The sequence below is a fragment of the Schistocerca serialis genome, chromosome 6 (assembly GCF_023864345.2).
Source record: "Schistocerca serialis cubense isolate TAMUIC-IGC-003099 chromosome 6, iqSchSeri2.2, whole genome shotgun sequence".
Lineage (NCBI taxonomy): Eukaryota > Metazoa > Arthropoda > Insecta > Orthoptera > Acrididae > Schistocerca > Schistocerca serialis.
In genome coordinates, this window is record NC_064643.1 from 495,417,642 (window position 1) to 495,436,034 (window position 18,393).

Sequence of the window (18,393 nt, forward strand, 5' to 3'; positions counted from 1 at the left end):
TCAAAACAGGAAGCACTGACAATGAGATGGGAATGTTTTAATTACATGACCAGTAAACTGAACACAATTTTAGTCCATCAAAGCACCAACAACTCAAACACAGTGTCCAAATAATATTCAGCAGGAACCAATCATGCACACAAAGGGCTGCTCCAATAACAAAAACACACACACAAAATTAAAAACAACCTGACTGTCAGAGACTACCAATGAGAGTGAATTTGAAGACAATAGAGGTGAATGTGAGAAGAAGCTTAAGTTAATGTATTTGAAGGGGATAAAATTTGATAATGAGTTAAGAAGCATCTGCAATGATACCAGAAGAAATCGAAATCATAACCGAAACTGCATACTATTAAACATATGATTGGTAAAACAGGAGAGACAAAAGGCAGAAAAATGTTATAAAGTGTATAACATGTTTAGGAGGATAAGAGTTGACAGTAACATTTGGAAGTTTTATTGGCCAGAGTGGTTTACAGATGTGTTCGTAAAATATGCAGTTTGGACAATGTGGGACACTAAAATTTATTCAGAAAAATCAAGAAAATATTTATTTCTTTAGTATTTCAAGGGGAGTAGAAAACATCTAGCAACCTGTGACAGATACCAGAGCTTGAAAGAAAGTAACCAAACATGTAGAGGGCTTACACAAAACATTTTTCCAAAAGAACAGAGGAAGTTTGTTGCTGTAAATTTAAATGTGCCACTAAATAAAGATGATATATTGCTCTACATTTGTGATGGTTGATTTGTTTTCCAAATTTATAAAATTGTATCCACTCTACGAAGCATCTAACAGAAATATAGTTTTCAAAATCAGATGTGGGAACATGTAAAGCAATCCTTTCTGATAAAGGTACCCAATTTACCTACAACACTTGAATAGCTTTAGTTGAAGATGAAAATATCAGTCATATTTTAATATATCCCTGTCATCCAGCCAGTAATCTCGCAGGAAGCTGGTTCAGAAAAATTGGGATGTTATGCAGGATGCACTCTAACAAGCCTCACACAAAACAGATAGAACAAATTACTAGCTTTGAAAATATTTTAAACAGCCTGCAACATATTTCTACTGGTTTTTCTCCTATGGAATTTTATACAATAAAAAAACATCCAACTTGGCAAATGAGTTGATTGAATTTCCAGCCTGCAAGAGCTTAACTCCACAAGAAAGAGAAGAAATTGTAGGAAAAATAGTGTGAAACAGTGGAATATGAGAAAACAAAGGCATGATAGGAAGTTGAAAGCAACCCAGTTTGAAGTTCTAGTCAAAACAGATGAGTAATCTATATCCTATCTGTGAGGAGTTGAAGAAATTTTTTGTATTTATATTGGGCCCTTCAAAGTACTTCATAATCCTCATCTAAAAGCTTACAGACTCATCAATCCAAAATCGCTGTAGCATATATTTCCATTCTCATTTTCTATAAAATGTCTTTCCCCTTCTACTCTGTCTGTCAAAATTATCTCCCACTATCATCAGTATTCATTCTTCTTGAATTAGTAATTGTGAGAAACCACTTTGTCGATCACATGACTTACACCGGGCTTACAGTACAGGACTTAAAAAATGTTTGTGATTAATACACTACACTACTCTCTTATTCATGACCTACGATGCCATATTTTTACAGTTACTGACTTATGGAGCCACCTGATTTTGCTGAAACAATTATCTCTTTGTCCTATAATGAGTGCATATTTTACAAATGAAAAAGTTATCCTGTGAAATATATCATTCAGCTGGCATATCCTCTTGTAATTCCACAGGTGTACGCTGTGTTTGTGTTCATATGTCATCTAATTTATACATCACCTGATCATACTGGGAAAAAGCCTTGCCACTGTCAACCATTTTATTCTATGAAACAGTTTATGCTCAATTATCTGCTTTGCCGGACAGCAATATTTCAACTCTGTCATATGACTTCTCTTACCATGGTATTTTTGCAGCACACAGTGTCACAGATATTTGACATTAGAAAATGAATGACAGTAAATGTAATATAGTGGCACATATTGTAGATATAAGGAGTAGGACAACTAGCAATGTAGAATTGGGAAAAAGAATTGTTAACCTGGCTATTTCTTTGTCAAACTTATGTTCATTAGGTCAGTTATCAATGCTCACACCAAATGTTATGAACAGGGAATTGCACATTTATAAACCTAACTGTGACGTCCTTAGCAAGCACTTGAATGTCCTATGATAAAATAAAAGGAAGTGTTTGGATGGGAGCGGGGGCTGATCAGAAATCTATGCTTTCACCAGCCTAATACCACTCGAACAAGCAACTGGCATTATAATATCAGACATAAAAGTTACTGAGATAAAATTGAAATGTGTGTAAAGAAAAATTTGTACTATTTGACTCTTGCAGAATATATTTATGGTTTGGCATTATTAGTCTGATATAAATGTGAGGGGAAATTTGTTCTATTTACCTCCTTTTAAATATGAAAAACTCACCATACCTAGAAAGATCAGATCTTTCTGCTTAGCAAACAGCAAAATATATTATGCATTCTAAATTATCAGTCTGTTATATGATGATATAAGTAAATATGTACTGACCGTCATCAAGTAGTGCCATAATGACTGTCATCAAGTAATGCCATAATGATTACTTGCTCTGTTTTCATGTTGTAACAGTAAAGCTTGGCGTAATTAGGAAGGAAAGGTGAAGAGTTTATGTAGTAATCCAGGATATTGCATAATGATGTAATGAGAGTCATTATTTTTGAAAGATAATCTCAGTAAGACTGTGTTACTAATGTTATTGGCAGGTAATGTTACTCATGTTAATATGTATGTACTGAAAAAGAATGTACATTATTGTGAGGAAACAATGATGTATAATGAGAAATTGTATAATGAAGTTATGAGCAAGGATAAATAGTGAAATACATTCATCTTCTCTTCTTGAACATGCAAGATAGCTGGCAAAATGTATGTACCTATTATTGAGGCAGTAATGTTGAAAGCAACCTATAAATTCAGTTTCTCTTATGTAAATGAATAAAATAAGTGCAATAAGAGCATTATATTTATGTGACAAACTTTGCTTGTACATTCAACTGAAACAAAGATACTTAACATGGAAGTGTTTGAAATAGTTCAAGATCAACCTCTGAATGCAGGAAAGGGATCAAATAAAAACACTATAACAGAAACAAAACCAATAAAGGACAGAAATGTTACAATTGATAAATAAATTTCAATTATAAACTGCATGACAATAACTTGTAAATAGTAACATTAAGTTGTATTTTATGGAATAGAAAATCTCATATAAAGATGTGAAACAAATACTAACAAAGAGAAAGAGGGGCTGGCCAGTACCTACCTCAGCTCAGTACAGCCGATAGATACACAAAACAGAACAGAAAATTTACGTTCCTAGCTTTCGGAACTTTGTTCCTTTGTCAGGAAGGAGAGAGGGGAAAAAAAGGGAAGAAGGGGAAGTGGATTCAGTTACTCACAACCCAGGTTATGAAGCAACAGGGAAAGGTAAACAGGGAGGGTAGCAAGGATGGAGGCATGGTTGTCAGAGAGAAGCCAAAGATATCCTACTGTAAGTACTGTGCCAGCTTCAAATCAAAGAGGATGCATACCGAAGTAAAGAGGTATATAGTATAAAGGTAAACACAACTATATAGGATGAAAAGATGTGTGAACAGTTAAAGAGGAAAGGGAAAAAGGAGGAGACTGAAGAATACGGTTGGTTAACGTAGGTTCAGTCCAGGGGGATGGCGGGATGAAAGGATGTGTTGGAGTGCAAGTTCCCATCTCTGCAGTTCTGAGGGACTGGTGTTGGGTGGGAGAAGCCAAATGGCATGTACGGTGTAGCAGGTTCCTAGGTCCCTAGAATTATGCTGGAGGGCATGGTCTGCTACTGGGTATTGGACATCTCCTAGGCGGAAAGTTGGTCTGTGCCCATTCATGCGCTCAGCCAGTTCAGTTGTTGTCATACCAATGTAAAAGACCGTGCAGTGCAGGCATGTCAGCTGACAAATGACATGTGTTGTTTCACATGTGGCCCTGCCTTGAATTGTGTATGTTTTACCAGTAGCAGGGCTAGAGTAGGTGGTTGTGGGGGGATGCGTAGGGCAGGTTTTGCAGCGGGGACGGTTACAGGGGTAGGAACCGCTGGGTAGAGAAGGTGGTCTGGGAATATTGTAGGGTTTGACAAGGATGTTACGGAGGATAGGGGGGCGATGAAAGGCAACTCTGGGTGGTGTGGGGAGAATATTGTCAAGGGATGATCTCATTTCAGGACTTGACTTGAGAAAGTCATATCCCTGGTGGAGTAATTTGTTGATGTATTCGAGGCCAGGATATATTGGGTGACAAGGTTGGTGCTTCTGTGTGGTCTGGGGGTAGGAACATTGTTGTTGGACGGGGAGGAATGTATTGCTTGGGAGATCTGTTTGTGGACAAGGTCTGCAGGATAGTTGCGGGAGAGGAAAGCACTGGTCAGGTTATTGGAGTAATTGTTGAGGGATTCGTCACTGGAGCAGATACGTTTGCCATGAATACCTAGGCTGTAGGGAAGGGAGTGTTTAATGTGGAATGGATGGCAGCTATCAAAATAAAAGTACTGTTGTTTGTTTGTGGGTTTGATGTGGACAGTGGTGTGGATGTGAGCTTCAACAAGATGAAGGTCAACATCCAGGAAGGTGGCTTGGGTTTTGGAGAAGGACCAGGTGAAATCCAGATTCGAAAAGGAGTTGAGGTTATGGAGGAAATTAAGGAGTGTTTCTTCACCATGAGTCCAGACCACAAAGATGTCATCTATAAACCTATACCACACCAGGAAAAGCAGCTGTTGGGTCTTCAGGAAAGCCCCCTCCATGCGGCCCATGAAGAGGTTGGCATAGGACAGAGCCATACTGGTTCCCATGGCCATTCCCCTGATTTGTTTGTAGGTCTAGCCTTCAAAAGTGAAGTAATTATGGGTGAGAATGAAGTTGGTAAGTGTGATAAGGAACAAGGTTTTTGGAAGATCTTCGGGTGGGCATTGGGAAAGGTAGTGTTCAAGGGTAGAGAGGCCATGCGTATGTGGGATGTTTGTGTAAAGGGATGTAGCATCTATGGTGACAAGAAAGGTTTCAGGTGGGAGAGGGGTGGGAATGGATTTGAGGCATTCTTGGAAGTGGTTTGTGTCTTTGATGTAGGATGGGAGTCTGTGGGTGATAGGTTGGGGGTGTTGGTCTACCAGGGCTGTTGGGGCTTTGAAGCCTGCCACAATGGGACATCCAGGATGGTTGTCTTTGTGGATTTTGGGTAATAGGTAGAAGGAAGGGGTACGTGGCTCAGGTGGAGGGAGTAGGTCTGTGGAAGCCATTGTGAGGCCTTGTGAGGGACCTTGGAGTTTTAGGATTTTCTGCAGCTCAGTCTGGATGGAGGGAATGGGATCCTGGGTAACAGCTTTGTAGGTTGAGGTGTCGGAGAGTTGACGCAGTCCTTCTGCCACATACTCCACACGGTCAAGTACCACAGTTGTGGAGCCTTTATCCACCAGGAGGATGACAATAGAGCGGTCTGTTTTCAGCTCCTTAATGGCACATTATTCAGCTGGGTTGATGTTGGGGGTTGTCGGGACGTTCTTCAAGAAAGACTGGGAGGCAGTACTGGATGTGAGGAATTCTTGAAATATCTGCAAGGGATGGTTTTGGGGGAGGGGAGGAGGGTTCATTTGAGAAGGCGGAAACATGCATTCAGCGTAGCCAAACTGCAATCCCACATACTTTTCCTCTGGTCCTGCTTAACCCTAAAGGACCTACTTTAAAAGTTCCCATCTCTGGGTGCAATCCCTCCTTCCACCACTCTCTCCTGGACTTCCAGAACCTTCAATCCTTAGCCCTTACCCAACCTGTCCTGAATCTCTACACCACTTCATGTAACCACCACTCCCAACAGCTCCTATCTCTCTTCAAAGTCATACACCTCTCAAGCCCCTGGTTGGAGAACACACTCAGGAACATCATCCTAGAAGGTAGCTGTAAACTTGAGTTCCATGCCACGCACCACCTGAAAATACTATCCACAATGTTAGTGCAACGCCTAAGAAGTGGGGTCCCTCTCCCTATCCTTCACAAACACCAATCACAACAGCACCTTCAACAAACCCCCATCATAGCCAACAAACCTAGCCTAGCCACTCTACTCAATCTCCCAATCCCAGCACATACCCCACACAGACCAAATCTCAACTATAACCACAGTCAAATGTCACATATCACCAGTCCCAATTCAGTTCTAAACCTCTCCTCCAGATCCCTCTCTCCTCAGGAGACATCTGTTCTATCAAAAGGCTTAACCTTTAGCCCCACACCTAAATTCAACCACACTGCCCTGGTTAAAGATCTCCCCTCATTCACCCGGAACCTCAACTGGAAATATAACTTCACCACCCAAACACAGCCACCAAATACTAGACCCAATGTTGAACCCAGTCTAGAACCATTCCGACCGCCTTCTCAAATGGACCCTCCTCTCCCCCCCCAAAACCATCCCTTGCAGATATTTCAAGAATTCCTCACATCCAGTGTTGTCTCCCAGTCCTTCTTGAAGAACATTCTGACAACCCCCAATATCAACCCAGCTGAATCACTTGCCATTAAGGAGCTGGAAACAGACCACTCTATTGTCATCCTCCCGGTGGATAAAGGCTCCACAACTGTGGTACTTGACCGTGTGGAGTATGTGGCAGAAGGACGGCATCAACTCTCCGACACATCAACCTACAAAGCTGTTACCCAGGATCCCATTCCCTCCATCCAGACTGAGCTGCAGAAATTCCTAAAAATCCAAGGTCCCTCACAATGGCTTCCACAGACCTACTCACTCCACCTGAGCCACGTACCCCTACCTTCTACCTATTACCCAAAATCCACAAAGACAACCATCCTGGATGTCCCATTGTGGCAGGCTTCAAAGCCCCAACAGCCCTGGTAGACCAACACCTCCAACCTATCACCCACAGACTCCCATCCTACATCAAAGACACAAACCACTTCCAAGAATGCCTCAAATCCATTCCCACCCCCCTCCCACCTGAAACTTTTCTTGTCACCATAGATGCTACATCCCTTTACACAAACATCCCACATATGCATGGTCTCTCTACGCTTGAACACTACCTTTCCCAATGCCCACCCGAAGATCTTCCAAAAACCTTGTTCCTTATCACACTTACCAACTTCATTCTCACCCATAATTACTTCACTTTTGAAGGCTAGACCTACAAACAAATCAGGGGAATGGCCATGGGAACCAGGATGGCTCTGTCCTATGTCAACCTCTTCATGGGCCGCATGGAGGAGGCTTTCCTGAAGACCAAACAGCTGCTTTCCCTGGCGTGGTATAGGTTTATAGATGACATCTTTGTGGTCTGGACTCATGGTGAAGAAACACTCCTTAATTTCCTCCATAACCTCAACTCCTTTTCGAATCTGGATTTCACCTGATCCTTCTACAAAACCCAAGCCACCTTCCTGGATGTTGACCTTCATCTTGTTGAAGCTCACATCCACGCCACTGTCCCACATCAAACCCACAAACAAACAACAGTACTTTTACTTTGATAGCTGCCATCCATTCCACATTAAACACTCCCTTCCCTACAGCCTAGGTATTCATGGCAAACGTATCTGCTCCAGTGACGAATCCCTCAACAATTACTCCAACAACCTGACCAGTGCTTTCCTCTCCCGCAACTATCCTGCAGACCTTGTCCACAAACAGATCTCCCAAGCAATACATTCCTCCCCATCCAACAACAATGTTCCTACCCCCAGACCACACAGAAGCACCCACATTGTCACCCAATATTATCCAGGCCTCGAATACATCAACAAATTACTCCACCAGGGATATGACTTTCTCAAGTCAAGTCCTGAAATGAGATCATCCCTTGACAATATTCTCCCCATACCACCCAGAGTTGCCTTTCGTCACCCCCCTAACCTCCGTAACATCCTTGTCAAACTCTACAATATTCCCAGACCACCTTCTCTACCCAGCAGTTCCTACCCCTGTAACGGACCCCACTGCAAAACCTGCCCCATGCATCCTCCCACAACCACCTACTCTAGCCCTGCTACACAATTCAGGGCAGGGCCACATGTGAAACAACACATGTCATTTATCAGCTGACATGCCTGCACTGCACAGCCTTTTATATTGGTATGACGACAACTAAACTGGCTGAGCGCATGAATGGGCACAGACCAACTGTCCGCCTAGGAGATGTCCAATACCCAGTAGCAGACCATGCCCTCCAGCATAATTCTAGGGACCTAGGAACCTGCTACACCGTACATGCCATTTGGCTTCTCCCACCCAACACCAGTCCCTCGGAACTGCAGAGATGGGAACTTGCACTCCAACACATCCTTTCATCCCGCCATCCCCCTGGACTGAACCTACGTTAACCAACCGTATTCTTCAGTCTCCTCCTTTTTCCCTTTCCTCTTTAACTGTTCACACATCTTTTCATCCTATATAGTTGTGTTTACCTTTATACTATATACCTCTTTACTTCGGTATGCATCCTCTTTGATTTGAAGCTGGCACAGTACTTACAGTAGGATATCTTTGGCTTCTCTCTGACAACCATGCCTCCATCCTTGCTACCCTCCCTGTTTACCTTTCCCTGTTGTTTCATAACCTGGGTTGTGAGTAACTGAATACACTTTCTCTTCTTCCCTTTTTTCCCCTCTCTCCTCCCTGACAAAGGAACAAAGTTCCGAAAGCTAGGAACGTAAATTTTCTGTTCTGTATTGTGTATCTATCGACTGTACTGAGCTGAGGTAAGTACTGTCCAGCCCCTCTATCTCTGTTTTAGTATTTATTTTATGGAATAGTTCAGTATTTGAGTCAAATGTCCCTCCTCCTCCCCCCCTCCCCCCCCCCCCCCCCCCCCCCCCGCCCCATAACTGATACTGAGATATGAAAACACTGTTAAATCTCATGACATTTACTTATATATATCACTTTATTTCTTCTACAAGATAGCTGAATTTTTTCTGGTTTTCTGTCAAGCCCCAAAAAACCCTTATTTGTCATCTGGTGCACCCATCAAATGTCTTGTAAGTAATTATTTTGTAAATAATTTGTGTTGTTTATGCAGTCTAGGATACATGATGATTTCTCTTTTCCAGATGTTATGTGAATTTATAGCTTCATATGAAATCTATCTTTTTACTGATTTCGACAGTTGAGACAAAGACGGTGTATGTTGCTTGCAAACTCACGAGCATATCCAATGACTGGAAGAAACCACAGGTCGCTTCTGTTTTCAAGAAGGGTCATCAAACAGATGCACAAAGCTATAGGCCTCTATCTCTGACGCTGGTCAGTTGTAGAATTTTGGAATATCTTTTATGCTCATGTTGTTATGACATTTCTAGATACCAAAAATCTCCTCTGCATAATCCAACATGAGTTCCAAAAACAACGACAGTCTGAAATCCAGCTTGCTCTATTGTCCACAAGATACAGAAAGCAGTAGATACAGGAGCTCAGATAGATACCAATAAGGCATTCACTACAATTCTGTACTCTCATCTAATGAAAAAAATATGAACATGTGGAATAACAGTCCAACTGTGTGACAAGATTCAAGCGTTTCTAGCAAACAGAACACAGCCCGTAATTCTGAATAGAGAGAAGTCTTCAGATGTAAAAGTAACTATGGGTGTGCCACAAAGAGTGTTATAGAACCATTACCTTTCACAATAAATATAAATGACCTAGCAGATATCGTCAAAAAGTTCCATGAGCTTTTCCCAGATGATGCTGTTGTATACAGAGAAGTCACAATGCTAGAAAACTGTGATGAAATACAGGAAGACCTGTAGAGAATTGACACTTGGTGCAAGGATTGGCAATTGGCATCAACAAATGTAACATATAGTGAGTACACAGACAGAAAGACCCTTTGTTGTACAATTACCAAACTGCAGAACATTCACTGGAAGCAGTAACTTCCACAAAGAAAAAATCTTGGGGTATGCATACAAGTGATTTGACCACATAAAATTAATCATGAATAAGGCAGATGCCAGGTAGATTCACTGGAAGAATCCTCAGGATATGTAGTACAGTAACAAAAGAAGTAGCTTAAAAAACATACTGACAAGCAATACTTAAGAATCGGTTCAATGATGAAAGGCATTTTGCTCAACGCAATGGTTCTGACAGCATACATTCCAAGAAAAGTCAACCAACATATTGTTCCCTCCTGCGAATATCACACAAATGATCATGAAGATAAAACTGGAGAGATTTGAACCAGTAGGCCGCGGTGGCCGAGCGGTTCTAGGTGCTTCAGTCCGGAACCGCGCGACTGCTACGGTCGCAGGTTCGAATCCTGCCTCGGGCATGGATGTATGTGATATCCTTAGGTTAGTTAGGTTTAAGTAGTTCTAAGTTCTATGAGACTGATGACCTCAGATGTTAAGTCCCATAGTGCTCAGAGCCAGATTCGAACCCACATGGAGGCTTCTTGCTGCAAACCCCAGATGACCGGAAGATGAAGAACTTTTTCTCACATAATAAAACATTACCCTTAAATGTATCTCAGCTATGCAACTTCAACTTCATTACTGCCTCTCATTTTAACCCAATGAAAGAAATAAGAGATTAAGGAAATATGTTATGTACTTTTAGTTTGTAATTCTATTGCCACATCATCAGGTAACTTGTACAGAATGAATCAATTTGATGACAGCTGTTTCACTGGGCCTATAAAGGACACCAAATAAAAACATCTGCTATCAATGCTTCTGCTGACATCAAAAACAAACGAAACACAAGCACAAGTAACAGTAATGATGCTGTTACCCACAGCAACACTCGAATGCTGCTGGCATTGCCTGAAAGCAGCCAGAGTCAAACACACTGGTCACCATGCCTAGAAACAAACATGTTTGATTCACTCAGCACCACTCTGCTCCACAATGCTCCACTTACAGTGTCACCATAATCACACACACACTGACCAGCACTAGTTTGTTTCACCAGCATGCTGCATTGCTCCACTATAACTCTACAATGTCCAATACAAAAGTTTTCAATGGCATAAAAACATAGTAGTATGTATAGTTGGAACAACAAGTTCATAAACTTTGGTGTAAACAAGCACTCATACTCACTTTTCTCTTGATCTCAAATTTTTATATTAAAAACTAACTTCACAATTTGCATTTGCTTTACATCAGGTAACAGAAAACTGTGTAACCCCTACGATAAAACCATTCTGTATTCAAGAAAATAAAGGACTTTTTATTTCCTGTATTGTGAAACAGCTTGTAAAAAATCAAGTTTGGGTTTGAAAAACTTATATTCCATGACAAAGAAAACAATGTACTAATTTGTAAACATATCTATACCCAAATAATAAGAATAAAGTAATGAAAACTCAAAATTTATAGTTGTAAATTAACTTATTTTATTAATCCAACAATAGATCTTCATTTTTCTAATTACTGTTAACTACACTACTGGCCGTTAAAATTGCTACACCACGAAGAGAACATGCTACAGACGCGAAATTTAACCGACAGAAAGAAGATGCTGTGATATGCAAATGATTAGCTTTTCAGAGCATTCACACAAGGTTGGTGCTGGTGGCGACACCTACAACGTGCTGACATGAGGAAAGTTTCCAACCGATTTCTCATACACAAACAGCAGTTGAGCGGCGTTGCCTGGTGAAACGTTGTTGTGATGCCTCGTAAAAAGAGGAGAAATGGGTACCACCACATTTCCGACTTTGATAAAGGTCGGAGTGTAGCCTATCGCAATTGCAGTTCATTGTGTCGCGACACTGCTGCTCGCGTTGGTCGATATCCAACGACTGTTAGCAGAATATGGAATTGGTGGGTTCAGGAGGGTAATACGGAATGCCGTGCTGGATCCCAACGGCCTCGTATCACTAGCAGTTGAGATGACAGGCATCTTACCAGCATGGCTGTAATGGATCATGCAGCCACGTCTCGATCCCTGAGTCAACAGATGGGGACGTTTGTAAGACAACAACCATCTGCACGAACAGTTCGATGACGTTTGCAGCAGCATGCACTATCAGGTTGGAGACCATGGCTGCAGTTACCCTTGATGCTGCATCACAGACAGGAGTGTCTGCGATGGTGTACTCAATGACGAACCTGGGTGCACGAATGGCAAAACACCATTTTTTCAGATGAATCCAGGTTCTGTTTACAGCATCATGATGGTCGCATCCTTGTTTGGCGACATCATGGTGAAAGCACATTGGAGGCGTGTATTCGTCATCGCCATACTGGCGTATCACCCAGCGTGATGGTATGGGTTGTCATTGGTTACACGTTTTGGTCACCTCTTGTTCGCATTGACAGCACTTTGAACAGTGGACGTTACATTTCAGATGTGTTACGACCCGTGGCTCTACCCTTCACTCGATACCTGTGAAACCCTACATTTCAGCAGGATAATGCACGACTGCATGTTGCAGGTTCTGTACGGGCCTTTCAGGATACAGAAAATGTTCGAATGCTGCCCTGGCCAGCACATTCTCCAGATCTCTCACCAATTGAAAATGTCTGTTCAATGGTGGCTGAGCAACAGTGTCATCACAATACGCCAGTCACTACTCTTGATGAACTGTGGTATCGTGTTGAAGCTGCATGGGCAGCTGTACCTGTACACGTAATCCAAGCTCTGTTTGACTCAATGGCCAGGTGTATCAAGGATGTTATTACGACCGGAGGTTGTTGTTCTGGGTACTGATTTCTCAGGATCTATGCACCCAAATTGTGTGAAAACATAATTACATGTCAGTTCTAGTGTAATATATTTGTCCAATGAATACCCGTTTATCATCTGCATTTCTTCTTGGTTTAGCAGTTTTAATGGCCAGTAGTGTATAAAAGCCAGACCTGCAAATGTAGCCACATTTCCACATGCATCAAAATTTAATTAGTGTCCGCATCACAAGACGAAATTTTTTGACGTTCTCTAAGTTTTGACCATCTTCATTTCACTGTGTATTGTGAAAATGAAGTGCAGTCTCATGAACATCAAAAATTTACTTACAAGCCAGTGTCATCTGCATTAAGAGCCAATTTGCACACAAGATTTCTCCAGGCAGAGAACTGCAGACAGACACCCCAATCATTGTGAAGGGCAACATCAAATAATTAGATGAATATTTTTGTTGCTAGGTCATATGTGAATACCACTCTAGCGACTAATTTTATGTGACATATTGTAGTAAAAAATTCTTCACTTATATTTTGTACTTTTAACTTCACTTTCATTATTTCCTTGATATTAAGCAGTTTATCATAAACAGTATCAGAATTTTAACAGTAAAGCACACTGTGAGCACAATGTCTCTCTTCCAGTGTCGCAATCCCTCTCTTCCAGTGTCAGTCACTGTCGTTTGCTGCCCATCTCTGTGATGTTTTTGTTCTTGCTAAATGAGCCTGCAATGAAACACACTACTCTTTTTGTATCTTTTCTATTTCCTCTTATCAATTCCATCTGGAACAGACCTCAGACTGATAAGCACCATTCAAGTATTAGCGCAACAATGGTTTTCGGTAGCTACCTCCACTGTAGGTGGACTACACTTCCTGAGGGATCTTCCAATGAATCTTAGTGTGCTTACTTAGGACCTATGGTCAGTCTTACAGTAGGAGATATAGTGCCACTTTCCTGCATCACAACTGATGGAAGTAAGTGTTACATCAAACAAAAAATTATACAAGTTTCCTGTTTTCTCCTGGAAATAAATCATAAGATGGAATAATCCATTCAACAAAGGATGAAATCAGTACATGTGTCTCAGTGTTTCACAGCACTGTATTAATGCTAATCATTCAAGTGTGTTTATTATTTTTATATCTGTTTGAGGAGATTGAAATTTCTTCTTTTACTCTTTCTATCTGTATTAATATTACATACCTTTCCACTGTATGGGAGGCCAGGCTTAAAGTACTGAGAGCTGAATGTTACAAAGTCAATTGTGAGAGCCTGGTGGTGTATTAATGAAGTATAATTGGAATGCTCTGTGACATTAGTGGAATGTTCTGTCACAGATGCTTGTAGTAATAAGCTGTTAGGAGACATTTTCCAGTCATACAGTCCCAATTCAGTGCCTGATATGTTGAAATTGAAACACCCATCAGAACTGTCAAGCTGTAACAGAGTTAAGGAAGATTGCATAAATAATTTTTAAAGTTTCTATAATCAATGTGAAACTGACAGGCAGTCTAAAAGTAGATATGAACTGAAAGTAAAAACACTTTAAAGAAACTTTATGCCCAGCATTTGTTTCAATGACATAAACTCTGTCCTCTGTGTTTTTGTATTTTAACAAAGAAGTTAACATGCACATAGGTACTCATTTGAATATTCTCTTAAATAAATTCAAACACTGGGTTCACTCACTCATCTGAAGATAAAGTGCAGCAGATCTCATCTCAATGGAGAGCTTTTAAGGTATAAGCTAACTGAGACATAGCAATCACCAACTATGCATGCTAGTTGTCTTATCAATTAACTACCTATAATGAAACTGTTATACTCTTTCTGTAATAACAAAAGCTATAATAAAACCAATAGAACAAGTGGGAATTTGCTACTTTATGGAAAATGCATATGTTCATATGTACACAACCATGCTAATGCTTATCTACTGGTGCCAACTACCATTTGCAACAGTACATTGATAGTAATCATAAGAGAACAGTTTTTAATATGATGTAACTAAGGATGTCTACATATACCAATCACTATTATATATAACACAGCTAAAAGGGGTTTTCCATTCTTGATTCTACGTGAACAGATAATACACTCCTGGAAATGGAAAAAAGAACACATTGACACCGGTGTGTCAGACCCACCATACTTGCTCCGGACACTGCGAGAGGGCTGTACAAGCAATGATCACACGCACGGCACAGCGGACACACCAGGAACCACGGTGTTGGCCGTCGAATGGCGCTAGCTGCGCAGCATTTGTGCACCGCCGCCGTCAGTGTCAGCCAGTTTGCCGTGGCATACGGAGCTCCATCGCAGTCTTTAACACTGGTAGCATGCCGCGACAGCGTGGACGTGAACCGTATGTGCAGTTGACGGACTTTGAGCGAGGGTGTATAGTGGGCATGCGGGAGGCCGGGTGGACGTACCGCCGAATTGCTCAACACGTGGGGCGTGAGGTCTCCACAGTACATCGATGTTGTCGCCAGTGGTCGGCGGAAGGTGCACGTGCCCGTCGACCTGGGACCGGACCGCAGCGACGCACGGATGCACGCCAAGACCGTAGGATCCTACACAGTGCCGTAGGGGACCTCACCGCCACTTCCCAGCAAATTAGGGACACTGTTGCTCCTGGGGTATCGGCGAGGACCATTCGCAACCGTCTCCATGAAGCTGGGCTACGGTCCCGCACACCGTTAGGCCGTCTTCCGCTCACGCCCCAACATCGTGCAGCCCGCCTCCAGTGGTGTCGCGACAGGCGTGAATGGAGGGACGAATGGAGACGTGTCGTCTTCAGCGATGAGAGTCGCTTCTACCTTGGTGCCAATGATGGTCGTATGCGTGTTTGGCGCCGTGCAGGTGAGCGCCACAATCAGGACTGCATACGACCGAGGCACACAGGGCCAACACCCGGCATCATGGTGTGGGGAGCGATCTCCTACACTGGCCGTACACCACTGGTGATCGTCGAGGGGACACTGAATAGTGCACGGTACATCCAAACCGTCATCGAACCCATCGTTCTACCATTCCTAGACCGGCAAGGGAACTTGCTGTTCCAACAGGACAATGCACGTCCGCATGTATCCCGTGCCACCCAACGTGCTCTAGAAGGTGTAAGTCAACTACCCTGGCCAGCAAGATCTCCGGATCTGTCCCCCATTGAGCATGTTTGGGACTGGATGAAGCGTCGTCTCACGCGGTCTGCACGTCCAGCACGAACGCTGGTCCAACTGAGGCGCCAGGTGGAAATGGCATGGCAAGCCGTTCCACAGGTCTACATCCAGCATCTCTACGATCGTCTCCATGGGAGAATAGCAGCCTGCATTGCTGCGAAAGGTGGATATACACTGTACTAGTGCCGACATTGTGCATGCTCTGTTGCCTGTGTCTATGTGCCTGTGGTTCTGTCAGCGGGATCATGTGATGTATCTGACCCCAGGAATGTGTCAATAAAGTTTCCCCTTCCTGGGACAATGAATTCACGGTGTTCTTATTTCAATTTCCAGGAATGTATCTTTAAGATGTGACCAATGAAATATGTTTCAAACCAACACAGTTAAGTAACTGCTGTCCACTAGACAAAAGAACAAATTCCAGATGAAAATTATTTTTGAATTTCCTGCTTTTTTTCAGGCATTCACTTAACCATTAGAGTGATCACAAGCTTATTTTGGACTTGTTCAACACTCAGTATCACTTTTACATGCTGAAAACAGAAGTTATCCTCTCGCAGGAACAGCATCACTGCAACGGAATGAAGGAAGAGGGCCTTGGGTGGTTCACCCTATCACAGGACATTTTTATACATTAATGCGAATTACACAATTAAAGATTTATGTAAGAATCATTACTAACCACAATAACTGCAGTGATTTGCATCAGAAGTGAGAATTGAAAATCTAAACATGGAAATGATTACTCTTGTTTTTCTAAATACTGAAGAACTAATTTTCTATTTATTTTCTAAAATTGTTCATTTAGGTTCATTTTTCTCAAAAGCTAGGAAATTCACAGAAATATTAGAAACTGACTTAATTAAATGTACACGAAGAAGTTTACCGCACTATCTTTCTAAGTGATGTCACAGCTATTAGTACCACTAGCAAATAATATAGTCTTATCTGAAGAAGCACGCAAGTCTGAAATTTCTATACTGTTGGATTTCTTCTGTATGCATATGTCTAATGCTCAACACTGCCTGTATTCAGTGACTAGTTGTCTCTACTCAATGTATTAACTTATTAGTACTAACCTTCAACTATGGGGTCAGTTATTAATCTTGGTGGCATAGTGGTAAGACAATGGGGTTGTATTCAGGAGAAAAAATTTCAAGTTAATCTCCTGCCACCCTGATTTATCACTGTCAAAGTTACCCTAAATAATCTCACATGACAGTTGGGATGGTTCCTTCAACAAATCTAAGAAGTTTCCTTCCCCAAGCTGTTTTGGATTAAACCAATAACGTATAAATAATGACTTTTATGTCATTTAAGAAGTAAAAATTCCCTTTCCTTCCTACTTTCCCCACATTCCATAGATACTAGTTTTCTGGAGTAATAGCTAACAAAAGTTAGAACTATGTACAGGGGCTTATCACATTGTTAGATGATAATTCAGCACCTTTAAAATTAGAAATAACATTCTGTAAATATTCCAGAATGGAGTCTTTCATTACTGGTTTAATTACATGGTAAATTTTGCATTTAAAGTGTTAATGTAAAGGCGTTAACACCAGCAACAGAGGTAAATTTCCGGAAATAAACCACGAATCCCTCAACTTACAGGCTTGTATTTTTCCTTCAGAAGTTCAGAGAATTCAAAAACAAAGTTGAAAGTTGCTTTTCTGCAACTAAAGCTCAAAATTTGAAACACATGGCAGCTAAAGCGTGTAGCTCAGAGTATAGCAACACACAAGATAATACTGGTATCTCAAAGTATTAACTAGGGCATACAACAAAATTTAAACAAAATTCAAAAAATCTCATTTGTGCTACAGAATGTGTTACAATATATTGTTCCCTTAATAAACAAATTGATTAATTTGTAATTAACTTACTTCTGTCATCAGATTTACAACTGGGAGTTTTGTTTTCTGTCTCCATGCTGGAACAATTGGCACTACTTTTGCCTGTAATCGACCTTTTAATGGTCTTCCATAACTGTACCTATAAGTTAAAAGAAGTGTATTCAATTAATTATATAGACTTTCAAATGTAAAAGCTATGTGTAATGAAAGAAAAATGTCTCATAGCAGCAGTTTACTGGTAGCCTAACAGTTTTCTGCCAGAATAGTTTCATTTTTTACTCTTTTGCCTTTAACATCAATATTTCCTCTAGATCAGATGTAACTGTTAAAGAATGAATGGTGGAAATGAGGTTGGCATGCATGAAAAGTGTTCAGAATTAGTGGCATACACAATAATTGATCACAATAATGAAGAAATGGAATAATGTATGACATATGTTCACTGATCTTACAAAACAGAACAAGCTGAAATCTCTCCTCTGCTCTTATTGGAGTCCTACTTATATTTTTTTTTTAGTTACTTTTCAAATTGCATTCATTTTTTACATAAAGTATGTGTGTTAGGTGCTCAAATATTTCCAAGCATTAACTAAGCTTTCCC

General features: G+C 41.2%; 1 protein-coding gene across 2 annotated transcripts in view; it reads right to left on the reverse strand.

Annotated features, from left to right (window-relative positions):
- The window catches only part of LOC126484536 (murinoglobulin-1-like), a 291,073-nt gene that overhangs the window by 209,486 nt on the left and 63,194 nt on the right, over nt 1-18,393 (reverse strand). For both annotated transcript variants that reach the window (XM_050108083.1, XM_050108084.1), the window contains 2 exons: nt 17,823-17,931; nt 13,964-14,197 (listed from right to left, as the gene is read on the reverse strand). In XM_050108083.1, the coding sequence (XP_049964040.1) occupies nt 13,964-14,197; nt 17,823-17,931 (343 nt within the window). The remainder of the gene's footprint in view (nt 1-13,963; nt 14,198-17,822; nt 17,932-18,393) is intronic.